Genomic DNA, 16008 nt, shown 5'->3' on the forward strand with positions numbered 1-16008 from the left:
ATACTGATGTTCAAACGGGGGCCCAGGCTTGCCATTTAGAAAACTCGGGAGGTGGAGGACGCAAGCATAATAGGCCCGAAACCATAATGCTGGAGGACCTGAAGCAAGTATGATCAGCTGACGGAGTCAAATGCCTTGGCCCAGAATTTTTAGTAGGGCCCAGAATTTCATGTAGAAACCATGAGGGCCGGACTTAATATTCCCTTACTGTGCTAATATTTACGGAGGGAGTTCTAATCAGACGACTTGAGAGTTGAGAAACAACGAATCCGTTTCTAAACTGTATAATGTTATCCTGTGGTGTCTCGCAAACGAGGACTATCATTTGTGTTCGTCCCTCCTGTACAAAACCTACGAGGGCGCAATGCCATTCTCAAACAACACACGAGGTGGCAGGCGGCCACGAGCGGCAAACCAGTCAGCTCTCCTCTACGCCGCGCCGTGCTGAAGCAGCGGCGCCGCGGGAGTCACGGGCGCGCCGAGGGGCGACGGCGTGCACGGGCTCTTCTGCCGCGCGGTCGCCCCGAGCCTGGGCGGGCCGGCGCCGGCGCGCGGGGACAGGCTGACCTGCTCCAGCGACCGGAACTGCAGCTCCGGCGGGTAGTCGCGCACGCACCCGATCCGCGGGCCGGCGCCGGTCGTCCACCGGAGCGACAGCTGCTGCCCAAGCTGGTACGACTTGTGCGCCATCTTGGAGTTGATCCGGTGCATGATCCTCTCCTGCGGCACCGCCGGCTCCTCGCCCCCCTCCCCGCCCTCCGCGGCGCGCCCCGTGAACAGGTTCGCCTTGCAGAAGTCCAGCCGGTCGCCGAACGAGCCGGCGTCCTGCTCCGCCGCGCCCTTGTCCAGACGATTCTTGCTCACCGTCAGCCTCGGCGGCCGCTTGCGCTGCAGCCGGGTGCCCGATGAGGACCGCTTCATCCCCGGCGAGCCGGCGCCTGCCTCGCCGCTGGTGGAAGGTGGCGCCGCCGGCACGGCTGTTTTGATCTTGATTTTGTCACCGCGAGGGGGTTGGGCCCTGGTGTCTCCTTGCTTCCGCGGCGTGCTGATCTCCGTTGTTAGATCCATCTGGGAGAGGCTGCTCCTCAGCCATTCGTCCTCCTCGCCTTCTGTTGGGCTCAACTGTACCAGTTCCGACAACAGAAAAAAATGTTCCTTCTTTCAGAGAAAAACACCAACATAATGTCCATTGTTCTTTAGCAGCCAAAGGATCAGATTTGGTCTCCTCACCTTCACATCGGTGAGATCGACGTTCCTCTTCCTGAGATACTTCACGAACTCCCGGAAGTTCGCCTCTGTGGGCCGGTAGTGCCCGCTATGAGGCCAGACAGCCTGAAGACGGTGGGTAACTGAATCAGACGGGTGAATTTGGAATTCTAAACATAAAATTCTAAATTCTGGCAATAGTAGAAATATGCAGATCCAGGCACCTTTAGGATTCCGTTCGCGACGACTAATCTCCCGGCAGCAGATGTGGCTCCACCGGCAAGGAAGCTGGAGTGCTGAAATGTGCCCTTGCTCTTCTGCAATAATGTGCTTATTTCATCAGTTACAGGTAAATTTTATGATTCAGATACTAGTGAAGTACTGCTGACAAGTGACAACTGCCACTATTCTCGGACCGTGCCTATGTACAGAATTTTCGTCGTGCTCAACACAAAGATCCATTTTGCATCCTTGGGACCCTCGGACGTGTCGACAATCTTGCGGCTCAGCTTGTACATCATCATCTTATTCTCGATTTTTACCTCATAGACCTCCCTCTCTTTCTGCACAAAGTAACAACACCATGTTCAGATATGTGACATTTTATGCCCTGTTTTTTTGTTTCCTTGCTTGATAGCTAGTACTAACATTTTCTAATTTGAGATTACAGCTGCATTGTTCTACAGGTCGCAGCAACTTACAGGGCCAAGATACCTGATGCATTGCTGCAGCAGCTTCCATCTTGGGCAGTGGTCCTCAAGATTAATCTCTTTTCCTTCACCTACATCCAACCTATCACAAACGGAATTTCAGAAATCATGAGCTTGTTTTTGTTGATCTAGTTCACAAATAATGCAGAGTTCAGCATGAACTGTACCAGTAGAAGAAAGGTTGTTGACTGTCGCAGTGAAGCCAGCTTTTGTAATAGTAGTGGAGGTTGTGACCGTATCGATGCCGGGGGTCAATCTGCCCATGAAACACTATGGAATTTTAGTTTGATGTGTTCAATGCTATTATACAAGAGTGTTTGAAGAGAATGTTGCCGAGCCATACTGCTTCTAGCCAATGCTGAAGTGCGAGCTTCTGGGCCTTTTCATCCTTGGACAAACCTTTGCCTACCTGAAGTAACAACAAAGGAACACCACCCATATGAATTCAGTATTCAGCAATATTACAGTATGTTAATGGTCATTAAGAAAATCTAAACAGCATCATTTCAGCAGAATATGGTTAGCTTAAAGTGACACATACCTTGGCAGCCTTTATTCTGGCCCGTGACCATCTTGTTAGGGCAGTCTCCGGCTTCTCTACCTCGAAGAATGACACCGAACTTTGCTTGAGCAGTGCGAAATCGAGCAGCTTCCACCTGAATTCGGCATCTCAAATTTCAGGCATCGTTACACCAGTGACAAAGAGCCACTGTATCAAACACGACAATGGACGACAAGCACATGAAGTGTAACATACCACCGTTGTTCGACAAGAACAGCGCAGTCAGCAAGCTGCCGTCTTGTTCTGAAGCTCTTGTATACCTTCTGCACCCTTACTGCTGCGGCCTGGTGTTGCGGGCTGACCATCCCGACAACCGGGGAATTTGGTGGCAGGTAATCTGCCCCATATTTCAGAAGGCTGTGGCTGTGCTTATGGTTACTACATTCCTTGTCAGGTTTAGGACTCACCCTGGGTTTTGTAGTATCTACATGTAATGGAGGACCCTCTTTTCTCCTGGCATTTAAGGACCCTTTTCTCGCAGGTTTCCCAGAGCTCACGGCATCGGACATTTCCGGTGGCGAACCAGGGGTCTCAAGGTTGCCGAGGTTGTCTAAGCTTAAGGACCGGACGAATAGCCTGTCCGAGTTGTCATCATCTGCTGGCGAGTAGTCATCCGGTGGGTATGAGATCGACAGACCCATTGTTTGCCTCAGGTCTATTGTTTCCTCTGTATGACTTGCTTCTGTTGTTTAAGATCTCTGTAGCAATTGTGTTCTTTACGAGTCCCTCGACACCCTATGTGAATACAGGGGAAACAAAGGACATCAAATGTGTGTGGCTTCTGTGAATGAACAAAATTGTCTTAACAACAGATTTCATGTATTCTCTTCCATTGTTCTATATCTTATCAAGGCCCACCAATCACAGATTTTGTGCAAAAGAATTCACATCTTACCTCTTATGATAAGATCACAAGTATATAAGATTTATGTATAACATGTTTTCATAAGCTGATGCCCAGAAAATCTGGAACAAAATGCAAACCGCAAGAGTATTTCGTTGCTCGTTTCTTGATAAGTGCACCTGGTTCCAGCATAACACATTCTAACCAAGCGAACAGGTAGACCATGGAAAAGGATTTTTGCGGCAAGAATCGAGTAATGATCAACCATACCTCATTGCCTCCAAACTTGTTGCACCATCCACCCAACTGAATCTCTGGATGAGAGGCGTGTGAAGGCACACAGAATGCTAGAAGAAGAACAAAATTTGCAGGAGAAAATGAGAGGTGAATGGGTAATGGCCGTGGAAAGGGGGCACATGTCCAAAACCCGGAGGTGGTTTGTTTGAGGCTTCAGCCTATAAATAACAAAGGAAGGTTTGAGGTGCATAAATGTTCTATGGGTAAAAATAAAACAAAAGGAGATACCTCGTGGCGTATTGGCTGTGGTTAAAAATACACCAGTTTCCTTAAAAAATAGTAAGACATGTCTAGCAGAACAATTGTACAGTGAGAGTGTCTACCACAATAATTGTACAGTGAGAGACATCCAAGGAGGAGATTAGCGAGATTTGAGTAGGAAAACAATATTTGAGAGGCATCCACATTTGTTATTGTTAGTATAGTTTAAACAATAGAAAATGAAGCTACCGCAATCGTGCACGTGTGCTGATTATATGCTCTGTTGATCATAGAATTTAATGATTGAAATTAAAAATAACGCATCTAAAATATGTTCTGATCACTTGGACGCACATACATACGCAAACACGTGTTGGGATCTTGCTCAACCATAACCACATGCCTAGTGTGTCTGCATGATTTGATGGCGTCCACGCGTGTGTTCCATCCACCATCCGAGTCGAGAATCTTACCGAGATAGCATTAGTTAGAAGTAGTAGATAAACGAATCATTCTTGCTTGGCCACTATTTGCATATGATGTCACCATGTTCCTCATGAATGAGCTAAGCATCTAATGCTTCTCCAATGTATGTAAGACATAGTGCATTTTGGTTCCAAACTTATTGGGTCCAAAGTTTCCGCTTATGTATATGCATTTGAATTTCATGTGATACTAAAAAACGACATAGTGTAAGTATGCATGCATATCGCTTCCAAGATCCATCAAGAGATAAAATTTGAAAAAAAAAACAACGTATAAACTATGATTATTCACATAAGTATCGCAAATCATGCATTTTGTCCATATTACATCAAAGTCTCATGTCGACACATGGAAATTCACATAGTTTACATATGCACCAAGCAAAACCATTGAGCATATAACATATACATTCATTCATACTCATAGGTCTATCTCACCCAAGTAGATTATAGATAGTACAAGCAATCAGATAACTAACTCCCACAAAGGCAAACTTCCCACAAGTCAACCTAACACTCTACATTTCTCGACAATGGCACCAAGTACCAAAATGAGAAAGTATGTCTACCCTCAACACATACTAATTAGGGATAAAAGAGGAGAAGAACAATGCATTTAAAGAATAAGAACTTCTAGAAGGAAACCGGGGACACGGGGAATCACAATAAAAGTTTATCGCCTAGAGATAAAGGAAACCTAAAGCAAATGTGGTATGGAAATGCTCTACCAAATCTACTAATTGAAAGAATACCAATTATAAGAGAACGAAATGGCATTGGAATTAATACTTGGTGATAGATTTCAAAGATATGCATGATCAACTTCACTATCAAAAGTATTTTATGAGAGTTTAGAGTTAATCACAATGCTTACTAGAATCTGCAGATAGCTCTAGGGCCGAATACCCTAAGCAAAAGGGCAAAAAATGCTAGGGGAAGGAGTTACCCTAGTGTATACCCTAGTGAAATTTTCCTAGGGGCCCGTTAGTGGGGGAGCTCGGTTTCTCTTCGTTGTCCAAAGAGTACCCTAGATATTGTTTTATTTTCATTGTGCGGAAATAGGTGATAGGTGGCAAGTCTGCTGACTTGTAAAGCAAGTATCCTTTGGATTAGTTCCACTAGGGAGTAAGCATCCTTTGGGTTAGTTCCATTCCCCAAGCAAACGCAGCCGTTAGTCCATATACCCCTCATTGTTTATAAATATTGCATTGAATGATAGAATTAATATTGGATTCTCACAAATCTAACTATTAATAATAATTGTACGTGATCACTCCAAAAAGCTGAAGATGAAAAGGAACATAAATTATATATTTCAACCACCATCTTTATACATGACAACATACAGGAGCTTACACAATATTGCCACTATTTACAAAATATGGCATCTAGCTGCACTCGGTACCTACACTTCACAAAAAGTCATCTACATAGGATTGTCCAGTTAGTAGCCTAAAACACATACACCATTCATTAATAGATCACCCATCCAAAAAAGTCACAACCATTTGCTTCCAATTAATCAACAAAAACAGTTCACACCACTTCCATCACCACCAAAAGAGATATCTCAAAGGTAGATCGTCACCAGGTGGGGAGAAATTTCCAACAGATATACCATTTGCATCAAAGAAGACACCAAACATTTCATCTTCCACTCCACGTGATGTATTGTCCATATTTTCATCATCATTTGTGGATTCACTGGTTAGACATGGCCACTATCATCAATGACGCGCCACTAGAGACGACTTTATAGTGCGTCAGTGCCACAAGGGCCGAAGCGGCTGACAACAACCTGCCTAAGCAAGAAAACTATGTCTACCTGCACTCCCACACACTAGTAGAGTCGACAACGTAGGAGGGGCAACGATCTACCGAAGGAGAAGTGGCGGCACAACTAGTGGCGGAGCTTCATGGGAGCCGACCTAGGCCATGTCCCCCCCCCAACTCACAAGAAAACATGCACATATCTCTTTGTATTAGGATCATTTTCATAACCAGCTGAAGCAATTATGTTTGCCCCCGTCCAGCCCATGGCCTCCCATGATTTCTGCTCAAGCTCCATCGTTGGGCACAGCGCGCTCAAAGATCATCTCTCTCCTGGTTTAGAGAGAGGAAACAGTCTCGTGCACAGTTAAACGAGAGTAGAGGAGGAACCTTTCGATGGGGAAATATCCAGTGCACCAATGCTTATGGTGCTACCAGTGCACTGGACCTCCGTAGCACATTTTAAAATGTTCCAAAAATGTGAAAATTTTGAGCACATTCACGCATCATCAATGTTTGTTGTTGCAAAATTTGAAATAAAAGTTCAAACATTGTCCGAGATACAAAAATAACAAATTTAACACTGAATACTATGAATATAAGTTGGGCTTTAGATTTTTTAAAAGGGTGAATTTTATTGGCTCAAAATGGATCATCAAGAGGATGCAAAACACAATGAGCACATACCCGGCCTCTGCATAGTTAGGATGCACACAACCAACACTAACGCACACGCACAAAAACACGCCAAAAGTAGCAAAGAGATATAAGACCAAAGCTATGTGTAGACGAGGAAAAACTAAAAACTCCCAAAGCTATTAGATTTGTGGACAACAAACTACAACAATGACAATATCCGCACAAACCATCTCATGACACCACACATATGAGGAAGTTCTTCAACAACAACACCTTCAGGAAGGGAGCAACAGTCAAGCGCCGCCGTCACCGGATCCAAGCACGCAAGGCCAGAATCTAGGTTTTCACCATGAAGAACCAGTCTAAGCATCTCCGAGCAATGCCTCCAAGAAGGTAATGGTGTTAAGACGTCGCCATTGCCAGGTATAACCAACTCAGGTCAGACCAAGGCTTTCACCCCGGAACTTGAGACTGGGTGCTCAAGTAGCACCACCAATGATGTCGCTCATGTGTTGTCACCACCACTTTTCCACGTCACCGCCACTTTTCCACAATCCTAACAGCTACATGTGATGTGCAACCGTCGCCGCTGCACAATCATTCCTTTTGCGTCAGGTTGTTGTCTGTAGTTTGCACATCACCGAAATCAACCACCGGATCTGGAGGGAGAAACCCTCACAAAGACCTTTCGGTGGCCACCGCATTCCAGAACGAGGTTGTGCATGTAGCCTGAAGTTGTCACCACAGGGACCAACACGGACTATGGATCGTCGTTCCGTCGCAAGGCTTCCACGTCATGGGATGGCAGCTGCCCCTCCGACCGTCGTGGACCATAAGCTCAACCGGATGTTGCCAGATCTGGTAGGACGTGGCCAGCCACCAACACGAGAGGGAGCAATCTTGAGCCCAAACCTCACGAGCAGATGCCTCTGGAGATGGGATCAAATCGGCCTCTCGTGGCTGCCACTAATGCTACCATGAGTAGGGACCTGCCCACTTGATCCAGATTTGAGCGTGCTGATGAACAAGAGCAGAAGCCAATGAAGGTTGGGAGGGGGAGAGAGGGTACGGGACAGCGCCCCGCCACCGCCGTCCGCCGTTGGACGGCCTCCTCCGGCGGCTGTGAGGATTCTGGTGGTGGCCGACGGTTCTTTAGGTGGTGGCTGGGTGCGCCTCGGTAGTCGCCCATGAGCGACCCGGGAGGCTTGGGCCTGTTGTTTTTTTATACTGATACGTCCTACCTTGTGGATATATGCATTTGAAATCACTCTGCTGGGCTTTAGATATGGTCCATTATTACATTGATGTCAAATTTTGTCATTTTCGCATCTCAAGGAATGTTTCAAATTTTGTGACAACAAACATTAACGTTGTGTGAATGTGCTTGATTTTTTTTCATATTTTTAAAATATTTCAAAATTTGCTATGAGGTCACCGGCAGCACCACAAACAGATGCACCGGATACGTTCCCACTTCCCACCTTTCGACAAGCGAGATCACGGAATCCAGAGGCGCGTCGGAAAGTTACCGGCTGGAGCCTGGAACGGGAGAGGTGGGCGTCGCGGTCGATGCGGGGGCCACTTCGTGCAGCGCCGGCAGTACGTTTTTAGCGCTGTCTACTCTGATTGATTGAATCGCTCTGGCCTGCAGTCTGTCACGTTTCGGTGGTCAGCAGCGAAAAACGGGACGTATATCTGATCCGACGGTGACATATAGCCAAGGGCATCAAATGCAGAGGCTATTCCCGCTTTTTTATTTTTATTTTGAAATGAAATGAAAGGAAAATCTGATCCGACACACCTTATCCAGCACCGCTCACCTGTCAGCAATGCCGCGACCTTGTTTGCTCAAGTGCTAACCACGTTTTGCCACGCGGTCGACATTGCTGTTCATTTCCGATTCAGCAGCACGGCAACGTATAGGATCGACGATGCTCCTCTCCTTCATCCAGACCTCAGCTCGCGCCGAGCCGGCCGCCCGGACGCCGCTCCACGCAATGCTCCCGCTCCTCCTGGCCGCCGTCTCCATCCTCACCGCCGCCGCAGCGTCCGCCCATCATCCGCACCCGCTCGACCCCCTCTCCCCCGCGGAGCTCACCGCCGTGCGCGCGGCCGTGCTCGCCTCGCCGCTGGTCCCGGCCCGCCCGCTCACCTTCCACTACGTCGGCCTCGACGAGCCCGACAAGGCCGACGTCCTGTCCTACGCCTACGGCAACTCCACCTCCTCCTCCCGCTCCGCCCTGCCGCGCCGCGCCTTCGTCGTCGCGCGGGCCGGCGGGCAGTCCCACGAGCTCCGCGTCGACGTCACCGACGCCGCCGCGCCGTCCGTCCTCGCGCACGCCGTCCACCGCGGGGCCGGCTTCCCGACGCTCACGCTGGACGAGCAGTTCGCGGCGGTGGCGCTGCCGCCCGCGCACCCGCCGTTCGTCGAGTCCGTGCGCCGCCGCGGCGTGGACATGGCCGACGTCCTCTGCGCCGTGTTCCCCGTCGGGTGGTTCGGGGGTGACCTCCCGGGGGAGGAGCGGAGGGTGGTGAAGCTGCTGTGCTTCGTGGCAGGGGCGACGGCCAACTTCTACGCGCGGCCGCTGGAGGGCGTCACGCTCGTGGTGGACCTCGACCGGATGGCCATCGTCGGGTACAGGGACAGGGTGCTGCTCCCGGTGCCCAAGGCCGAGGGGACGGACTACCGGGCCGGCAAGGCCGGGCCGCCCTACGCCGGGCGCGCGCCGGCGCCCGGCACGGTGGTGCAGCCGGAGGGCAGGGGCTTCGACATCGACGGCCACTTCGTCAGGTAACTCTCGTGCCTCGTTTTTTTACTGCACGCACGTGGTGTACTGTACCAAAATCAACATCAAAATCTCGCTGCTGGCTTTTTTTAAAGCAATATTACCAGAAGTCATAGAACAACTTGCGTTGCACGTTCAGTTTGATGCTAGAACTTTAAAAATACAGTTTTGCGGTCATATAACTTGACTCAAGCGTGCAGATACGGTCACACTACGCATATGCGGACGTATCCATGTGTATGGCCACACTTGTCAGTGACTAATGGCGCTGGGCGTGATGTACTAAGACTCTAAAAAAATTGTGGAAAACATCAACCACAGCGACACATTTTTTGCACAAGTTATCCTCATATTTTTTATTTACAGAAAAGCGGGACCATGGTACGGTACATATATGCGAAAATTAACCAACAAAAAAGTGTGCACGGGGCTCGAACCCACCAACAATTATTTAACACAAAACAGTCTCGCCAATACAACATTCTAGTCAGATTATTTTATATGGATATAAGCAGCTTATATGTACTTGACGACGACTCATGTGAAATTGGGCCGCAGATACTATAAACCATTTTGTGCGCGCTATTTTTCTAAAGATAATTTGTAAAACATAAGTAATAAAGTTGCAGTGTCTCAAAAAAAGTAATAAAGTTGGGGATCTCATAAAAAAAGTAATAAAGTTGCGAGTGTCTCCAAACAAAGTAATAAAATTACGAACCCCTTAAAAAAGTAACAGAGTTACATTCACATATTTCTGTGTTAAAAATATTATATATACAGAAGACGATTAATAGATAAAAACATTTAAATATAAAACTGTGTGTTATGCATTTAATACTTAGTAAAACGTAAGTAATAAAAACATTTCAGATATTTGTAAACCATTTTTTATAAAATTAGGTTCAAATATTTTTGTGTTAAAAATACAATACATGCAAAGGATCATTTGTAAATAAAACCTTTGAATATAAATCTGTGTATTATGTAAAAAATATTTAGTTAATTTGGACATTTAAAATGTTTATTAGATAAATATGTTTAATGAATCCAAAATATATAAACTTGCGGCTTATATTTATATTATACAAAACGATGAACACAAACATTTACTAAATATTCATGACTATTCACTTGTGTAAAAGAAATATTCATGACTTATATTCAAAAAATTATATAACTAAAATATTAGCCACGGCTGAATATTCATATTAACAGTTTAAATTCTAAAATATTAATATTTCTAACTATACAAACATTAAATTATACAAGTGTGAGTATATATAATTATTGAAATGCTCCTATAATTAAAATAATATTTTTTAAATTGTAATTTTGAATACAAATATGCAATATGCACAATTATATAGTACACATGTTTACGAAAGTGCCTTTCTGCTCCCGAGCTCATTTGAGCTTGGTGAACAGTAAAATCGAACAAAAAAATTCAAAAATTTCCAATTTTTTTAAGAGAAACATTGACAAAAGTTCTAAGTGCCTGCAAAAATTCATCATGAAATCACAATCCTGTAAGGCGTGGCAAAAAAAAAAAATTCAGTGCTTCAAAATGCTTTTGAAAGTAGCTTTTTCAGAGTACTGGTTTTTTTTTGCCATGCCTTCTAGGAATGTGATTTCATGACGAATTTTTGCAAGCACTTAGAACTTTTGTCAATGTTTCTCCAAAAAAAAAGTTAGATTTTTTTGATTTAGTTTTGATTTTACTGTTCACCCGAGCTCATTTGAGCTCGGGTGCAGAAACTCCGCGTCCATATGTTTATATGTTTACAAAAATAGCACGGACAGAATAGGCCGTAGTATCTGTAGGCCATTTAAGCTCCACATACATGTGTCCTAGTTTAATACATATACGTCCGTGGATGCTTTTTTGGTGTTAATTTTTGCATTTGCATTCTCGTGTTAAAAATTAGGTTGTGAGTCCTGGCATATGTTTTTTATTGTTAACTTTCACATATATGTGCAGTATTGTGGTCTTGTTTTCTGTAAATTAAAAGAGTGAAGGTGTTTTTGTGAAAAAATGCATCAATATGGTTGACTTTTTCCGCAAAGAAATAAACATTGGGTGTTTTGTGTAAAAATACGTTGCGCCTCGCGCCATTAGTCACCGACAAGTGGGGCCATACACATGGACATACCCGCATACGCGTACTATGACCGTATCTGCACGCTTGAGTCAAGTTAGGTGACCACAAAACCGTATTTTTGAAGTTTTAACACCAAACTGAACATGTGACGCGAGTTCTGTGACTTCCGGTGATATTACCTCTTAATTTTAGCATGTGGACAGGGGACAGCAACTTGCGCGAGTGTGACATTTTCTTTTATTTCTTTCTTTTTTGAGGACAGAGTCTCACATTTTCTGTTGCTCTGGTCACTGCAAAATGATTCGTTGCTGGTTCAAATCTGAAAAAACAATAATAACATTGGGGCAAAACACGCACACGGTGTGCACGAGGCCACGATGACAATGACGGATAGTACTGTAGATTACAGTGGAAAAAGATAACGGCTTTCACTAATCACCAGTCACGATGGGTTACAAACTTGAGAAATATATTCAGGCGGGGAGGCCCCCCCTGATTTTTCAAAAAAGAACTAATCACCAGTCTTGACTCATGATACACTACCAACCTACTCACTATGTCCTAAATTAGTTGAATGCATTAAAACCACTCAAGGTGGTTTATGGCTTGTCTCATTGTCTGGCTGGGATTGATATTTCTCAATGATCGACCGAGAAATAGTTAGTTGCACGTAATCTCTAAAATTAGCAACTCCCCAATTTATGTTTTTTCTGTTGATGACTTAGAAATAAGAACTATACAATGAAATAGACACACCGATAAGAACACGATGATACATTAGAAATAAGAGTTATAAAAAATGAGGAGGTTTGCTGCAAAAATCCACTACGCCCAGGTCAACCAGGTCCCCTCTCCCAACTCCCACCTCCTGACAGTGGGTAAGTGCCACACGAGCCATGATACGATCAAAGCGGACGCATATGGAAGGAAGGCACCGCATTTGTATGTTGATGCAAGTTTGAGCACTGGTTTTGTGTATTTTACAACTTTAGATACCAAAGTGACCATTATACGAAAGTGTGTGAATTAACCCCCTCTATAGTGTGGAATTTTAATGTAAAAAAAACCAAGTTTCAGGATGTCAAATAAAGAAAATTATTTTAACTAAAAACTGGATTGAAAGCATTCTTTTCCATCTGGTTGTATATTTCTGAATGGTTAAAAAATTACGGGCATGTCTAAAAATGTTCAAACCTTGACTGAAGTCTTCGCAAAAGAGTGTATTAACATGAATATCAAATTTTATTAATAACGAATGTTCATACAATTCAATTTTTTCTATTAAAACCTATTGGCCTTTTTGCGGAAATGCCTAAGGCCATATATTCAGAATTACAGGTTCATACAAACACGCCCTTACACAAAAACAAAAATACATCTAAATCCTGAGGGGTGTCGAAGTCTTCTTCCTTCTGCATGCACCGACGGTGTGTCGTGAGGAAAGCTCCTTGCCATCTCTAGGCCCCCGTCTCGACGAAGCAAACTTGTTTAAGACAAAAGCTTGTAAAATCGGCGGCCGGAAAGTCATCGATGTAGACCGGAAAGTCATCGATGTACACAAGGAGATGCCGACGGTGTCACGATCTACATAGCAAATTACCGCCTCGGAGAAACGAAACGTTGAAGAGGGCCTGCAGATATTCCAAAGACCACGAGCACTAGCCAAATCCGGCTGGAACCACCAGAGACCAGAATCAACCAGATCCAAGAAGATCTGCCGGAGAGACACCTCCACATGTCGTGAGCCATGCTCGATGCCAACATTAGAAGTCTGCATTATCACACTAACACAACGGCCAACACGCACAAAGCATCCGCCCATATCTTAAATAGTCCAGACAACACAAACATTGCCTCTCATATCCAACAACGAGAGTCACCATCGTGGGAATATCTGAAGAAACCTTATTTGCCACCGCGGGAGCCGAAGCCATGGACAACCAAAGACCCTAATTGAAAAAACATAGACTATCGACTGACGCGGGACAAGATCCACGGTTCCTCTTCCTCTCGCAGCCGACGGGGGTGAGGGAATCTGTTGGATCACCCTCTCTCTTTTCTATTTTCTCAACCGTGGCAAAACCTATTGGCTTTCTTTATAGGGAACCATCGTAGACATGCTTTTTGTGTTAACTTCTTTTCTACAAAACATATTTAGGGTGGAAATATTTTTCTAAGCCCACTATTACTGGATTTTATTTGAAGTTTTCAAAGTTGTTTGGCATGTAAAAATATATGAGCTAGTACTACCAGATAAGATGACACGACAATCAGTCCTTTTCAAAAAAGAAATAGACACTTCCCTGATCGGTCTAGCTTGCTCCTACCACAGGTGGGCCAACTGGGAGTTCCACGTGGGCTTTGACGTGCGCGCCGGCACGGTCATCTCACTGGCCTCCATCCACGACGCCGATGCCGGCGCGCGGCGGCGGGTGCTCTACCGCGGGTTCGTGTCGGAGGTCTTCGTGCCGTACATGGACCCGGTGGAGGAATGGTACTACCGCACGTTCCTGGACGCCGGCGAGTACGGCCTGGGGCTCTGGGCCTTCCCGCTCCAGCCCGGCGCCGACTGCCCGGCCAACGCCGCCTACTTGGACGGCTACTACGCCGGGCAGGACGGCAAGCCCGTCGAGAACAAGAACATGATCTGCGTCTTCGAGCGGTACGCCGGCGACGTCGCGTGGCGCCACACCGAGGCCGGCTTCCCCGACCGACTGGTAACCAACCGGCCCTGCTCCATTGGCGCGCATGAATATGACCGATCCTCTGACGCGCTTGGGCTGATGCAGATCACGGAGGTCCGGCCTGACGTGAGCTTGGTTGTGAGGATGGTGGTCTCGTGCGGGAACTACGACTACATACTGGACTGGGAGTTCAAGACCAGCGGCTCCATCAAATTCACGGTATGAATATGATAATGATCAATCTATCTCTTCCGATGCAAATCGAATCAACCGAAGGACAGAAGCAATCAAATTCGATCGATGCGTTGCAGGTGTCTCTGACCGGCCTCCTGGAGGTGAAGGGGACGGCCTACACGCACGCGGACCAGATCACGGAGGACGCGCACGGCACGCTGGTGGCGGAGAACACCCTCGCCGTCTACCACGACCACTACGTCACGTACCACCTGGACCTCGACGTCGACGGCACCAACAACTCCTTCGTCAAGAACACCATCGCCACCAAGCGCAACGAGGCCGGCACGCCGAGGAGGAGCTACTGGACGGTACTCCGGGAGGTGGCCGAGACCGAGGCGGACGCGCAGGTGGACGTGAACGCCGCGCCGGCCGACCTGCTGGTCGTCAACCCCAACAAGCGGACCCGGATGGGCAACGAGGTCGGGTACCGGGTCGTCCCGGGCGGCGCGACGGCGGCGTCGGTGCTGGACGACGACGACTACCCGCAGAGGCGCGCCAGCTACTGCAAGAAGCAGGTGCGGGTGACGCCGTACAGCAAGGCGGAGAAGTGGGCGCCCGGGCTGTACGCCGACCAGAGCACCGGCGACGACGGCCTGGCCGCCTGGAGCGAGAGGGACAGGGGGATACGGAACGAGGACATCGTGCTGTGGTACACGGTGGGCATCCACCACATCCCGTACCAGGATGACTTCCCGGTCATGCCCACGGTCAGCGGCGGGTTCGAGCTCCGGCCGGCCAACTTCTTCGAGAGGAACCCGTTGCTCACAACGAGACCGCCTGGGCTTGACCAGCCGCCTCTCGTGAACTGCTCGTGCACCGGTGATTCCAGATGATACGCCGTGCGATCCCGATTGAATTCCCAGAGCTCTGGAACCCGCAACAGATCAGCAAAAAAAAGGACAGGCTACGTGAAAGTTAACTGATTTTTTCATTTGGGTCAGTAACCAGTAAAATTCGGTCAGTCGATTAGATTGAGTACTAGATTGTTCCTACATACTACTAGCTGCTCACTTCATCATCCAGCTTTTTTTTAGGAGACTTCATCATCCAGCTGTAACAAAGGTTGTGCGCTGGACATCCAGAAATAAGAGATGAAAGCTCCTGCAAGCCTCCTCAGAGATCAGCGACTCTCGGCCGTCGGATCGGTTTGCTTGATGCGTTCTGGACTGTTGGATATTGCTCTTGGAAGACCTCGTCCGTCGGATAAAAAAAGTTACTACTGGAATGAATAGTTACCCCCCGTTTCGTGCCACCGCCTGTAAAATTGGGTGGCCGCCGAGGGCATTTTCGTAATTTCGCCTAGGGGTGTATAAAAGGCGACGGCCCGCGTGGAGATGACCTGAGTCAGCTCCCTACACCTACACCGGATTATGTCAATGAGAGCCGCTCCCCAGCCCGCACTCGCGCCCCCTCCCTCGTCCTCGCCGCCCGCCCTCTCCTCTCCCTCTCCCTCCCTCAGTCCTCGCTGCCCCGCCCGCATCGCCGCCG

The 16008-nt window shown here is 47.1% G+C and overlaps 2 protein-coding genes across 2 annotated transcripts; one reads left to right on the forward strand and one right to left on the reverse strand.

Moving 5' to 3' along the window:
• Positions 1 to 337: 337 nt before the first annotated feature.
• On the reverse strand, positions 338 to 3717 carry LOC123100284 (IQ domain-containing protein IQM2-like). The gene is made up of 10 exons (XM_044522229.1): positions 3593 to 3717; positions 2674 to 3213; positions 2458 to 2572; positions 2260 to 2325; positions 2084 to 2172; positions 1908 to 1998; positions 1623 to 1769; positions 1431 to 1523; positions 1231 to 1332; positions 338 to 1122 (listed from the first exon to the last, which is right to left on the reverse strand). The coding sequence occupies exons 2-10, from the start codon at positions 3117 to 3119 to the stop codon at positions 430 to 432; spliced, it is 1842 nt and encodes a 613-aa protein (XP_044378164.1). The 5' UTR covers positions 3120 to 3213; positions 3593 to 3717; the 3' UTR covers positions 338 to 429.
• A 4831-nt stretch (positions 3718 to 8548) lies between these two features.
• LOC123098548 (primary amine oxidase 2) lies at positions 8549 to 15638 on the forward strand. Its single transcript, XM_044520575.1, has 4 exons — positions 8549 to 9505; positions 13932 to 14316; positions 14389 to 14502; positions 14595 to 15638. The coding sequence occupies exons 1-4, from the start codon at positions 8646 to 8648 to the stop codon at positions 15351 to 15353; spliced, it is 2118 nt and encodes a 705-aa protein (XP_044376510.1). The 5' UTR covers positions 8549 to 8645; the 3' UTR covers positions 15354 to 15638.
• Positions 15639 to 16008: the final 370 nt, after the last annotated feature.

Source organism: Triticum aestivum, chromosome 4D, assembly GCF_018294505.1.
Source record: "Triticum aestivum cultivar Chinese Spring chromosome 4D, IWGSC CS RefSeq v2.1, whole genome shotgun sequence".
Classification (NCBI taxonomy): domain Eukaryota; kingdom Viridiplantae; phylum Streptophyta; class Magnoliopsida; order Poales; family Poaceae; genus Triticum; species Triticum aestivum.